General features: G+C 43.9%; 1 protein-coding gene across 1 annotated transcript in view; it reads left to right on the forward strand.

Annotated features, from left to right (window-relative positions):
- The window catches only part of si:ch211-51a6.2 (neurotrypsin), a 37,241-nt gene that overhangs the window by 21,700 nt on the left and 2,990 nt on the right, over positions 1-12,551 (forward strand). The window contains exons 7-13 of the mRNA XM_023262820.3: positions 3,615-3,793; positions 4,085-4,226; positions 6,527-6,741; positions 7,178-7,319; positions 7,877-8,155; positions 8,307-8,429; positions 8,913-9,193. Coding sequence (XP_023118588.1) covers positions 3,615-3,793; positions 4,085-4,226; positions 6,527-6,741; positions 7,178-7,319; positions 7,877-8,155; positions 8,307-8,429; positions 8,913-9,193 — 1,361 coding nt within the window. The remainder of the gene's footprint in view (positions 1-3,614; positions 3,794-4,084; positions 4,227-6,526; positions 6,742-7,177; positions 7,320-7,876; positions 8,156-8,306; positions 8,430-8,912; positions 9,194-12,551) is intronic.

The raw sequence follows: 12,551 nt of genomic DNA on the forward strand, positions 1-12,551 counted from the left end.
GCACAGTGACACCCGAGGGTCGCGACCATATCCTGCCACTACAAGGCCCCATAACACTGTTATTGGAGGCCCCGGTGTCAGGCGGTGTGTCAGAGGCTGTCACGTCTCTCTCTATGATGAGAAAAAGGGGAGCAGCGATCACAAGCTCAGCCTGGGTTCTGAGAACAATATCACGGGGTCAGAGGCTTCAGTTTGCCGCTGTTCCCCCTTGTTTCTCCGGTATAGTGCATTCTCAGGTACGCGGAGAGTCAGCTCGTATTCTTCAGGAGGAAATTCGCTCGCTGTTGTCAAAGAGAGCAATATGCGTAGTGCCTCCCGAACAATGTCAGAGCGGGTTCTACTCCAGGTATTTTCTGGTCCCCAAATGAGGAGAGACCGGGATTCACCCAATCCTGGATCTCCGGGCCCTGAACAAATACCTCAGAACATACAAGTTCAGGATGCTCACACACACATCCCTGCTGCGTATGTTGCATCTGAACAATTGGTTCACATCAGTCGACCTGAAGGACGCATATTTCCATGTCCCGACTTATCCTCTGCACAGGAAATATCTGAGGTTCGCTTTTCTGGGTGTCTGTTACGAGTACAGAGTGCTCCCTTTCGGCCTATCGTCCCTCAGGCTGGACCCTTGTGCGTCATGGCTCATGGAGGGTTATGATCAGTGCGCCATGCGTAATGGCGCTGCACTGCTGGCACCACCCGGCTTTCCTGGTGAAAGGGTTGCCTATGGGCCCCATTCTGTCCTGGAAAGTGGTGACTACAGACACGAGCATGTCCGGCTGGGGTGGTATATGCGAGGGCTGATGTGTGAGGGGCATCTGGAGCAAAGATCTTCAGCGCTCTCACATAAACTATTTGGAGCTCTTAGCGGTGTTTCTCACATCGAGACGCTTTCTTCAGTTTCTCAGTGGACATCATGTCCTGGTGAGAACGGACAATACAAGGACGGTGGCATATGTCAACCGTCAGAGGGGTCTGTGCTCCCGGCAATTACACATGCTGGCACGCAGACTGATTCTGTGGAGCAGCAAGCGTCTCCTGTCTCTGAGAGCCGCCTGTGTCCCGAGGACTCTGAACCGGGAGGCGGACCTGCTGTCCAGGGGCACGTCACTCTGCGGGAAATGGACACTATATCCAGCCATCGCAGAGCAGCTGTGGGCCCGCTTCGGCAGAGCCACGGTAGATCTGTTTGCATCAAGAGAAAACACACGGTGTCCACTGTTTTTCTCAATACGCGATCCAGGGGCGCTGCTCGGCGTGGACGCGCATGTCTGGCCGCCTGTCCTCCTGTACGCTTTTCCCCCACTGGCTCTGATACCTCCAACTCTGGACAGAGTCAGAGAGCATCGCACTGGCCAGCCATGCACTGGCTGGCGGAGATACATCAGCTCCTGTCGGGACAGCCATGGCAGATTCCCCTGCGCAGGGATATGCTGTCCCAGGCAGGGGGAGCAGTATTTCAACCACACCCGGAGCGCCTGGCCTTACAGGCCTGGCCCGTGAGTGGTGTAATTTGAATACTACAGTGCTCCCTCAGAGTGTGATTAACACTATTTAGAGTGCTGGAGCATCCTCCACCAGGTCTCTTTATGACTGTAAGTGGAGGGTGATTGAGGAGTGGTGTCAGAGGAGACTCTCAGTGCACTCCTCGTGCACTCAGTTTGCTCCTGGGTATGCCAAGGTGTCACTGAAGCCCCACCTTGCTTTTGTACCCAAGGTGGTTGGCTCATGCTCTCCCATTGTTCTTACAGCATTTTCTCCACCGCCATTTTCTTCTCCTGAAGAACAGCGGCTGCACATGCTGTGTCCAGTCTGTGCCTTGTGGATTTATATGGACAGGCCAAGGGGTTTTCGGAAAAGTGACCAGTTCTTTGTGTCCTGGGCTAGCCCCTACAGGGGCAGGCCCATCACAAAGCAGCGGCTCTCCCACTGGATTGTGGGAGCAATTGCCCTGGCCTACACGTCTCAGGGCCTGCAGGTTCCTGCGGGCCTGCGGGCTCATTCTACACGTGGCCTGGCTGCATCCTGGGCCCTTTATAAAGGGGTCTCAATTCAGGAGATTTGTGCAGCAACAAGCTGGTGTTCACCTCTCACTTTTGTCCGCTTTTATAAGCTGGACATCTCTGCTCTGAGCCTGGCTCATGCAGTACTGAGTACTGGGCCCACTTAGGGCAGAGGGCCGTTCCCTGAGTGCTGGTGGTTGATTTGAGATAAGTATGTCTGGCAATACGGGAGTTTCCATATCCCATAGTGAGACATCGAAATGAATGCTAGGAATGAGAACTATAGGTTACTTGCGTAACCCCAGTTCTCAGAGTAGCATGAGTGAGATGTCTCATCAGACAGCCCTTCTTACTGGGCGAAGCGAGAAGAGGTGCTTATTTTGAGTGATGCTGCGTGGTAGTGCAGCCTACTTAAGGGTAGGTGGCTCCACCTGACGCAGGCATCGTGATCACCAGCCAATCAGGATTGGCATAATGAGATAAATGCTTCTGAGGCATACGCAGGGGGCATGTCCCATAGTGAGACATCTCACTCATGCTACTCTGAGAACCGGGGTTACGCAAGTAATCTATAGTTTCTTCTTCAATATATAATGCTAAAAATACTCAGCAGTGTGTAATGAAAAAGATGGATCAAATAAAGTAATATTTCATAAGAACCGGTGATAATGATGACTAACACTGTAATTGATCCAGCTTCACATAAACTTAGCTATGTCCAGATCAGTGGTGATAGAAGAATTTAGATGCTTTGATAACAGAAACAATGTAAATCCATGATATGTAAAGGTTGCCATTCAAAATTTATCTCACGCTAAACAGAATCATAGTCAGTTACACATATACCACTTATTACATTGAATGTCTTGTTTCTATGCTGCCTTAGGGGGCACCACATTGAGACTATTACTGTTCCACTTAACATGACTGGTTTGAGATTGACCTAATTAGATTTTTCAGATGTTCAAAATGCCGCTGTGTGATAAAGTATAAGTGACTGGAGTGTCTAAACAAGTGCAAGTTCTGCTAAACTACACCTAAACAAAGCATGATAAAGAAACCTTTTTGTGTCTGTTACAACCCAGCTGTCTAGGGTCAACAGGGAAGATAACAAAAACCACATGTTCTTGGTTTAGTAAACCAGTGTATTGTTTCGTGATATAATTAGCAAAAGTAAAGGTGATAATACAACAAAGAAAACAGAGCTGGTGTGTGTTGCTAAATCAAAGCACCAATTAAAACCAAATGAACGCTAACAGAGTTAGCTGAAACAAAATAACAAACCTAAACTCCCTAGCCAAACTTAAAGACACAATCACACCACCCATGTGACTAACAAAAGTAATTACCAAATGAGTGCATAATATTTCACAATAAGTGAAAAATAAAAGCTAAACAAAGAAGTATCTCAGAGCGAGTAGCCATTTCTAAATGGCCACAGTAAACAAAGCCAACAAGTAGGGGGTGTGGGGGTGGGGGTGGGGGTGGGGGGGGGTTGTATGAGTCTAGTTACTCTAGTTATGCACTAAACATGGTAACATTACAAGAATATTTTGGTGTTACTTATATGTGTTGACCAAATAAGATGTTACTTGTCCTGACTAACAGGGGCGTGGCCAAAGCATGGCCATGGGCTCACTTTGGCCAGGGTTTTGGTCCCATCTTGCTGGATGAGGTTCAGTGCACAGGCAATGAACTTTCTCTGGAGGAATGTCCACATAGCAACTGGGAGCAACATAACTGTGACCACACAGAAGATGCGGGGGTATCTTGCAATTCACACACAGGTAAGACTCACTACTAACTAATGCATTCATATTAGACAACACTGTAGTTTTCTCAGGGAAACAACTAACCTTTGATCAAATAAGTATAATATGGTAAAGGTAATTCTAGTTGTAGTTTTTCACAAGCTCTAGAAAAAGGAATCCCTTGAAAATTTTGATATGTAAAATTGCATAGTAAGTGCTAAGTGCCTGAGAGACCACTAATGCTGACACTAGAAAAGATTACATTTTAAATGCACTCCTCTAAGCTGTTATCCAGCGTGATATTGGCATGTTCCTGTGTGGCTGCAGACGGTGCAGTTCGTCTAGTGGGAGCAGAGAGTCACCAGGAGGGTCGAGTGGAAATTTACTACCAGGGACAGTGGGGCTCTGTTTGTGATGACAACTGGACAGAACTCAACGCCCAGGTAGTGTGTCGACAGCTGGGCTTCAGGTCAGTGCATTATTACATTTAAGTTGCTACACCTCTGTGCCTTAGCAGCTTGTGTACTGAACTATTCCAAGATCATTTCCCTGCTGTTCTGTTTGCAGATGTTCATCCTTATAAAGCACTAATAGTTCTCTTTTTTTGAAGAACTCTGATTTTGTTTTAAACCCCACCAAGATCGAGAAATGTGCTCACAGTGTCATGTGAATATCCATAGTTCTGCCTTGGATATGGCTATGGTGGCAGCTGGCTAAAAAAGGGAAACCAGATGCCTTTCTGCCTTAACACATCCCCTCAACTTTATTTTTTGGTCCATAAAGCATCCTGATTAAACTCCCAAATAATTATTTTCATTATTGGTTAATTTCCTTATTTTAACCTGTATCACATATAATACAGCAAGGAAAAGTTTTCTTACACGCAGCAGAAACATTTCAGATAGTTAGCAAATACAATTTGCCAGTAGCAGAACATCCCAGTGTGTCATTTAGAAAATATATTTTGAAGTGAGATCCATTTATATAATTTCCACTTTCTTTAAAACAAATGATTTCCTAAAAATTACATTCTTCTCATAACCATGATTATTGCATTATGAATGTAGAAAACAAAATATCAGTTAATGTAGGTGCAGATTAAAAAATTTAAATCATATTAGGGGACATTGTTACACCACTACACTGACAGGAGAAATATGCACTCTTATTATTTATACCTCCACAACCTTTGCAAATCTAAACTCCGAAGGGTACAGAGCAGTCAAAATTTGCAGATTGGTATATAAATCAGCTCTGACACTATGATCAGAAAAATATATTGCTTCAGATGACAGTTTAGAGAAAAGGAGGTTTCATCTTTCTAAAACTTTTTTTTGTCTCTCCCCCTTCATCTTTCTGTCTTTCTTACTAACGTTGTACAAGGGAAGGATTAAGACACAATTGCAGAAAACAAGGTGACTTTCAAGACAACCGAATACACACAACCTACATATTAGGAACTTGCTATTTAGTTTGCTGTGACTATCCACTGCAGACTATATGGCAAATGGGTCAATTTGTTATATATTATATTAAGTACAGAAGTAATAGTTTTGTCAATAGGTGGACAGTTGAAAAAAGGTCATGACAGAGCATGAATTACTGCATGAAATATGAATGTGTTTAGTACTTTTAATGCTGAATTGCCCGGTTATGTCACTGTCATTTGCTGAATTGCTTTACAAGCTTGGAGATGCACTTAGAGCCAGAACACAATCAAAGAAGTGCAGGAAATTAAGAAGAAAAAATGTCAACTTAGCTAAATATTTTGTTATAACGTGAGACAGATCAGCCATCCAATATTACAATCAAAAAATCTAACGGATGGTTATATATCCACTGTCTATTTCACCAAACTGAAATCAGCCTATAAAGGTTGGTGTGAATGAAAACATGAAGAAACAAACCTTGGAGCAGCACATGGTTTCATATTAACAATCGAATAGTATAGAATAGCTTTATTGTGATCACATATGTGGGCATGCCGAAAATATAAATAGCTGCCACTGGACGTTGCACTGATAAAAAGCTAAATGAAATAACAGTAATAATATAATCAAATGTACATATAATAAGAATTGAATGAAATGAAATTATGTAAAGGAGGCAAGATATTTACAATACAGTGTGGGAGGTAAATAAAATCCAATAAAATAGAATACATATGGGCAGGAGATTGCATGTAAACAGTATTTGACCTATAATCAAATCACAATCAAAGAAATTTTAGACAATGAGGCAATGGGTTTATTTATTGGGATAAAATGAACAGACTAAGTTATACCTGCATTTACTACATTGTTAGTATTTTGATTCATAAGAACCTCTATCACTTTTTCTTGTAAATAAATAGTACTACTGGTTTTTTATGTGTTTTCCACCAAAGTACATAACATTGAGAAACTCCAGCATACATGCAGCTTTAAGTCCACAGAAAACCCAATTTGCAATCTGCACAAATTTAAATAGACTAAATATATTTTGTCCCATTAAAATGACTATCCATACAGAGATGACACACATTTTCTGATCATTTTGCACTACTGTGTTTCTAGATTATTTTCTAGATGGGTAAATATCTGTATATATTTTAATTTCTTATTTTTTTATTACTATTATTTTATTTTCTCTTCTTCTTTCTATAGTTATTTTAATATTCTCTTTTCCTTATTCCTAGAGTGATACCAACAGCCGAAACCACATTCCTTGTATGTTGTGTACTTGACCATTAAAGCTGACTCTAATTCTGAAGTTATGTCTTGTCTGCAGGGGCAGAGCAGAGGTGGCTCCTGATGGTGTGTATGAAGAAAGTCATGGGCTGATCTTGTTGGATGAGGTGCAGTGTCAGGGAACAGAGGCCAGTTTGCTGCTCTGCATCCATTCTGAATGGGGCCACCATGACTGCTCACACAGTGAGGATGTAGGTGTCCGCTGTGAGAGGGATGGTGATACCAAGATGATTCCAAGCATTTCCCCTTTTACTGGTAAGCACTCATGTTGGTGGCTATTAAGGAAAGAAAGCAGTGGTGGTGCAACGGTTAAGTCTCTGGACTACTGATCAGACGGTCAGAAGTTCAAGCCCTGATGCAGCCACTGTTGGGCCCTTGAGCAAGGCCCTTAACCCGTCCTGCTCCAGGGGCGCTGTACCACGGCTCACCCGTTGCTCTGACTCCCCCAACTGGGGAGAGATGCGAAAATCAGAATTTCCCCTCGTGGGATTAATAAGGGATATTAATTTAAAAAAAAAAAAAAAAAAAAAAAGTTACTTTTCACACTTGATGGCATTTTTATATGTTACCCTTGGAATAGCCAACACCAACTCAAGCTCTAAACCTGCTATTATGTGAAAATCTCATGACATGATTATTTATCATCCAGAACATATTAATGGCACATTTTCCCTCTAATGTTTGTTTGCAGGCCCTCTGGTACGTTTGGTTGCGGGAGAGAGCAGGAAGGAAGGCAGAGTGGAGGTCTTCATTAACGGACAGTGGGGAAGTGTGTGTGATGATGGCTGGAATGATGTCAATGCAGCGGTAGTTTGCAGACAGCTGGGATTCATGTTAGTATTATTATATCTGTTCTGATGGTTTTTGGCAAAGAATGGTTGACTAAAGCTCATGGAGTATTATAAATGCTCAATATTTTTCCTCTTGGGAGCATGAAGGTAGACAGAAAATTCATGGAAGTCTATTTTTTAGAGGTTGTCTGTCAGTGTGCAGTATGTTCATAGAGTTGTTCAGTTTGTTGATTGGTTAACTACTTTGGACCTTACTCAAATATCTCTACAATTATTTTGACTGTATATTCATGATCCCAAGCTGCACGGTGGTTAGCACTCTTGCCTCATAGCTAGAAGATCCCCCGTTCTCGTCCTGGCCTGGGATCTTTCTGCATCGAATTTGCATGTTCTCTCTGTGCATACATGGGTTTTCTCTGGGTTCTCCGGCTTGCTCCCACAGTCCAAAAAATATGCTGAGGTTAATTGGTGATTCTAAATTTCCATACATGTGAAGGTGAGTCTAACTGTAATTGCAGTAGTAGACAGCAGACATGATAAAATACAAACACTGACAAAACTTAATGTAGACTGTATGTCTTTGTGTGTTATCTTTCCAGTGGTGCGGCTAAAGCTCGATCGATGGCATATTTTGGTGAAGGCCGAGGTCCCATCCATCTGGACAATGTTCGGTGCTTGGGCACTGAGATGTATTTAGGTCAGTGTCTGACTGAAGGTCAAGATGGCCATGATTGTCGTCACAGTGAGGATGCAGGTGTTATCTGTGATTACACTCTGGATCCTGTGAGTGATGCTGCCATGGCAATGCAGACCTGTGGCCTGAGACTCAATAATCAGCGTCGTCGACGCAGAATTATAGGAGGAGATAAGTCACTGAGGTTAAGATACGCACACATCCCCAAATGCCATGACATGGAACCCCAGTAATGTACAAGTTTCACTGGCTGCCATTTCTGTGGAATTTTGCAGCTCCTAAAGCCAGCAACAGCTCTGACAGACATACTCTGATTTGTCTCCATGCCATTTCAGGGGTGAGTGGCCCTGGCAAGTGTCTCTGTGGCTCAGGTCTCAGTCTAAAGGCAATCATCCTCTGTGTGGAGGATCACTCATCAACAGTTGCTGGGTTGTGACCGCCGCCCACTGCTTCAAGAGGTAGGAAACATCTCCCTCTAAAGGTCAAATAGTGCCATTAAGAACATTAGGCATCCCATAAAAAAGAAATGCTTCATGTATTAACAATTAAATCTGTAAAAATGTAGAGTTTATATTTTTGATTGTTACCAAACAATGTGTCACACAATGTCACCAATCTGGGCACAAATATTGGCAGGAATTGTAAATCTGTTCACTTTGTATATGCGTACTCTGTACATGAAGACTTTGTTCTTATTTTTTACCAGTAGATTTCACATGCATGTTACCAAATATTAAACATTCACAGTCATTCAAACGTATAAGAAAATAAAAACCTTGTCTACTCACCTGTGTTGACATTTTGAATGCATTTATTTTTTGGCTGCTCTATGCTATGGATGTCTAATGCCAATACTTAATGCTGTGCAAGTAAATTCCTTCTGAGCGGGAGGATTGCACAATAAATTAAGTTTACTACGACTGTTTTGTTTGCTCCTCCAGATTTGGCAGAGACCCCATCCGCTATACTTTGCGCCTGGGAGACTACCACACTGAGGAACAAGATGACTTTGAACGCACCTTGTCCCCTGATCGCATTGTTATCCACAGGAAGTACCACAGTCAGGGCTGGGAGTATGATATCGCTCTGCTGCGCCTCAAAGGCACAGAGGGCAACTGTGTGGCATTCAATCCTCACACGGGTGCAGTGTGTCTTCCAGAGCCAGGTACAAAGTGGGAGAAGAGGCCTGCTGCCTGTGTGATCACTGGCTGGGGCATCACAGGTAACTTCAATCCTCAGACCATCACATGTTTAATGACACATTTACATACATCCTACTGGTTTATAACTAGGGCTGCAAAGTGGCTCAGTGGTTAGCACTTTCACCTTGAAGCTAGAAGATTCCCTGTTCACGTTCCGGCCTTCCTGGGATCTTTCTGCATGGAGTTTGCATGTTCTGTCTGTGCATGCGTGGGTTTTCTCCGGGTACTCCGGCTTCCTTCCACAGTCCAACAACATGCTGAGGTTAATTGGTGATTCTAAATTGTCCGTAGGTGTGAAAGTGAGTGTGATTGTTTGTCTCTGTGTAGCCCTGTGATAGACTGGCGACTGTGACTTCTTTAGTGTGTGTTGTGGTCGTCAAATGGCACAGTGCTACATTATGTGGCCAGTATATGTTATACCTGCACTACTCTCTCATCATTTCATCATTCTAGTAACGTTTTACAGTTTTTCTCAGTCGCTTTGGTACATTTCTCAGATCAGAATTGAAATTCTCAAAACTATTTGTTCAATTTTCACATCATTGTTTCACTTGTGCACATCAAAAAAGCAGTTTCTCATTTCTTTGAACAAGTTGCAAATGCTTTGGTACATCCACGCAAATGATTATGTACAATTCTCTGCTGTTTCCTACATTATCAATTGCTTATGTCATGCTGATCAAAATGTATTATAATGGGTCTCTGTTGAATAGTCTCACCCTCTACAACATTTAGGCATTAGTTCATCGCGTAAGTCTTTACATGCAAAATGGTTGAACAAGTTGTCATAATATGTCAAGGATGTTTCTTCAGTGAAGGAAGTATTTAACCTCATCACAACCTTCTCACGTCTTTCAGACTACTCCATCAACTGGTCAAAATCAATTATATTACCTTTAACAGAAAACTCGTGGAATCCCGCAGTCCAAAACTCGCATTATTCTTTTCCTACTGGCAACATCAGATATCTGGGCATGAATATTTCCTCCAAACTCTCAGAACTAGTTCACCTGAACTTCATCCCACTTTTGGACAAAGTCTGTGATGATCTGAGGCGTTGGAACAACCTCCCCATCTCCCTTTTGGGACGAATAGCTACAGTCAAAATGAAAATATTACCTAAAATCAACTATCTCTTCTCCATGATTCCATTTAAACCCACATCAAAGTGGTTCCAATTGTTAGACTCTGCTATTGGTAAATTCTACTCAAAGAATACAAAGGCTAAAATCAGTTTGGGGGACTGGAGGCTCCCAACTTCATGTATTATTATTTAGCCAACCAACTACAATATCTCACCAAATGGATACATCCACATGAAGAATATAACTCCTGGCTGGAACTAGAACAGTTAGATTGTAACCAGATCAAAATCTCTGACCTTCCTTTTATCACTTCTGCCCTTAAACATCACTCCTGCTTCAAGAACCCTATGATCGCTTCCACCTTGTCTGCTTGGTGGAAAGCACTGGAAATCACAGGCTCCCAATTAAAACCCAGTATACTCTCCCTAATCTGGCACAACCCTGATTTTGCAAACAACAAAATAGCTCTTTATTTCAGCACATGGGCAGAGAGAGGAGTCACCCACCTCCATCACCTTCTTGATGATAACATATTTAGGACATATATAAACTTATTCCAAACATTTGAAATAAGAAATGGAAATTTTCTTCAGTACCTACAGGTAAAGAAGACGATTACAAGTAGAATTCCATCACTACAGACTACTTTACAGCCAACGGATTTACAGCCACCTGAATTTGTCAAATACATTGTGAAACTGTCTCCAAGAAATAAGAAGAATCTCTCAAAAATATATAATTTGCTTTCAAAGGCAGACTCTATACAACTACCAACTCAAAAATGGGAAAAAGACATATCCAAATCTTTTGACTCTGATTTTTGGACCCAGATCTGTGAAAACACATTTAAAATGACAAAAAACACCAACTTACAATTGATCCAATTTAAGGTGCTTCACAGAACGCATATAATGCAATATAAATTGTATAAAATGGGCTTCTCGCGCTCAGACACATGTACGCAATGCACCCAAAACATGACTGACACTTACTATCAAGCTCTTTGGGTTTGTACACCCGTCTATCAATTCTGGGTAACAATCACACAGAAACTCTCCAATATTTTGGACTGCGGGATTCTGCATTCCCCGAACGTTTGCCTAATTGGCGATCTAACGCAAACATCCCTACCAGACATTCATATCCAACCCACACTTGCAGCTATCGCCATTGCCAAAAAAACTATTTTAGTTAACTGGAAAGATAAGAAAGCCCTCAACATCATCCATTGGCTTAACCTCCTCACAGAACACATTTCACTAGAGAGAATATCTGCTATCAGAAAAAAACAATTGGACTCCTTCAAAGAAAAATGGTCTCCATTTATTAAATCAATAAATATTAATCTATAGCCTCCGCTTGTATGTGGGCGTATGCCACTCCCTTCATAAAACTGTGATACTTATTCTGTCTGTGCGTATGGTCTGACTTTTCTCTGCTTTATTTCAGCTTATTAACCCTCTACCTTTTTAAGTAGGATGGCACCATGGACTTCAAGGCTGTGTGCATGCACTAGTGGTGTCCTTTCCCTATTGCTCTTGGGGTTGCTCTCTGGCTCTGCGGGGCCTGCGTGGCTCGGGTCCCTCTGCCTGGGGGTGGGTGTCTCCAGTGTCTCTCCCTTTGAGTCCTGGGTCTGCTGGGTCTGTGCGCTCTCCCGGGGCCTTGGGGGTGGCGGCGGCTGTTCTCTTCTGGGGCGCCCTGGCTGGCCCTGGGGTTTGGGGTGGGTCGGCCCTTCCGTCGCTCCCCTGTCCCTTCCCGCTCTGCTTCCCTCCTCCTCCCTCCTCTCCTGCCTGGATGCTCGTCCTCGCCCCTCTCCCTCCCCTGGGGGCTCTCCGCTGCCTGGGGGTCTGGCATGGGGGCCGGGTGGTCTCTCTGGGGGGGGTGGCTCTGGCTCATCTGGGCACAGGCCTTGGTCCTTGCCTGTGTGCCGCCACTGGAGATCAGTTTCTGCTGGCTGGGGGCTTCTGTCCGGGCCTGGTGCTATCCTGGAGTGTGGTGGGTGGGTGGGGTCTCGGTGGCGCTGCGGGGTGGACCCCCTGCATCCTGGACGTGCCGACTCCGGGGTGGGCGTGGGGGCTCATGGCCCTTGCTTCCTGGTGGTGCGGCCTGGTCCCCCCTCCGGGGCAGGGTGCAGCAGCGTGCGGCTGGCCCAGGAGTTGTGGTGCTGGCTGGGCCGGTCGGGTTCGTGTGGGCCCACCTCGGCCTCTTGCCTCTGGGCTCTGGGGGCCCTCTGCATCAGTACCGGTGGTCTTACTACCTGTCTCCCCCGCTGCTCTGTCCTCATGGGCCGGAT

This window comes from Amphiprion ocellaris, chromosome 16 (genome assembly GCF_022539595.1).
Source record: "Amphiprion ocellaris isolate individual 3 ecotype Okinawa chromosome 16, ASM2253959v1, whole genome shotgun sequence".
NCBI lineage: Eukaryota > Metazoa > Chordata > Actinopteri > Pomacentridae > Amphiprion > Amphiprion ocellaris.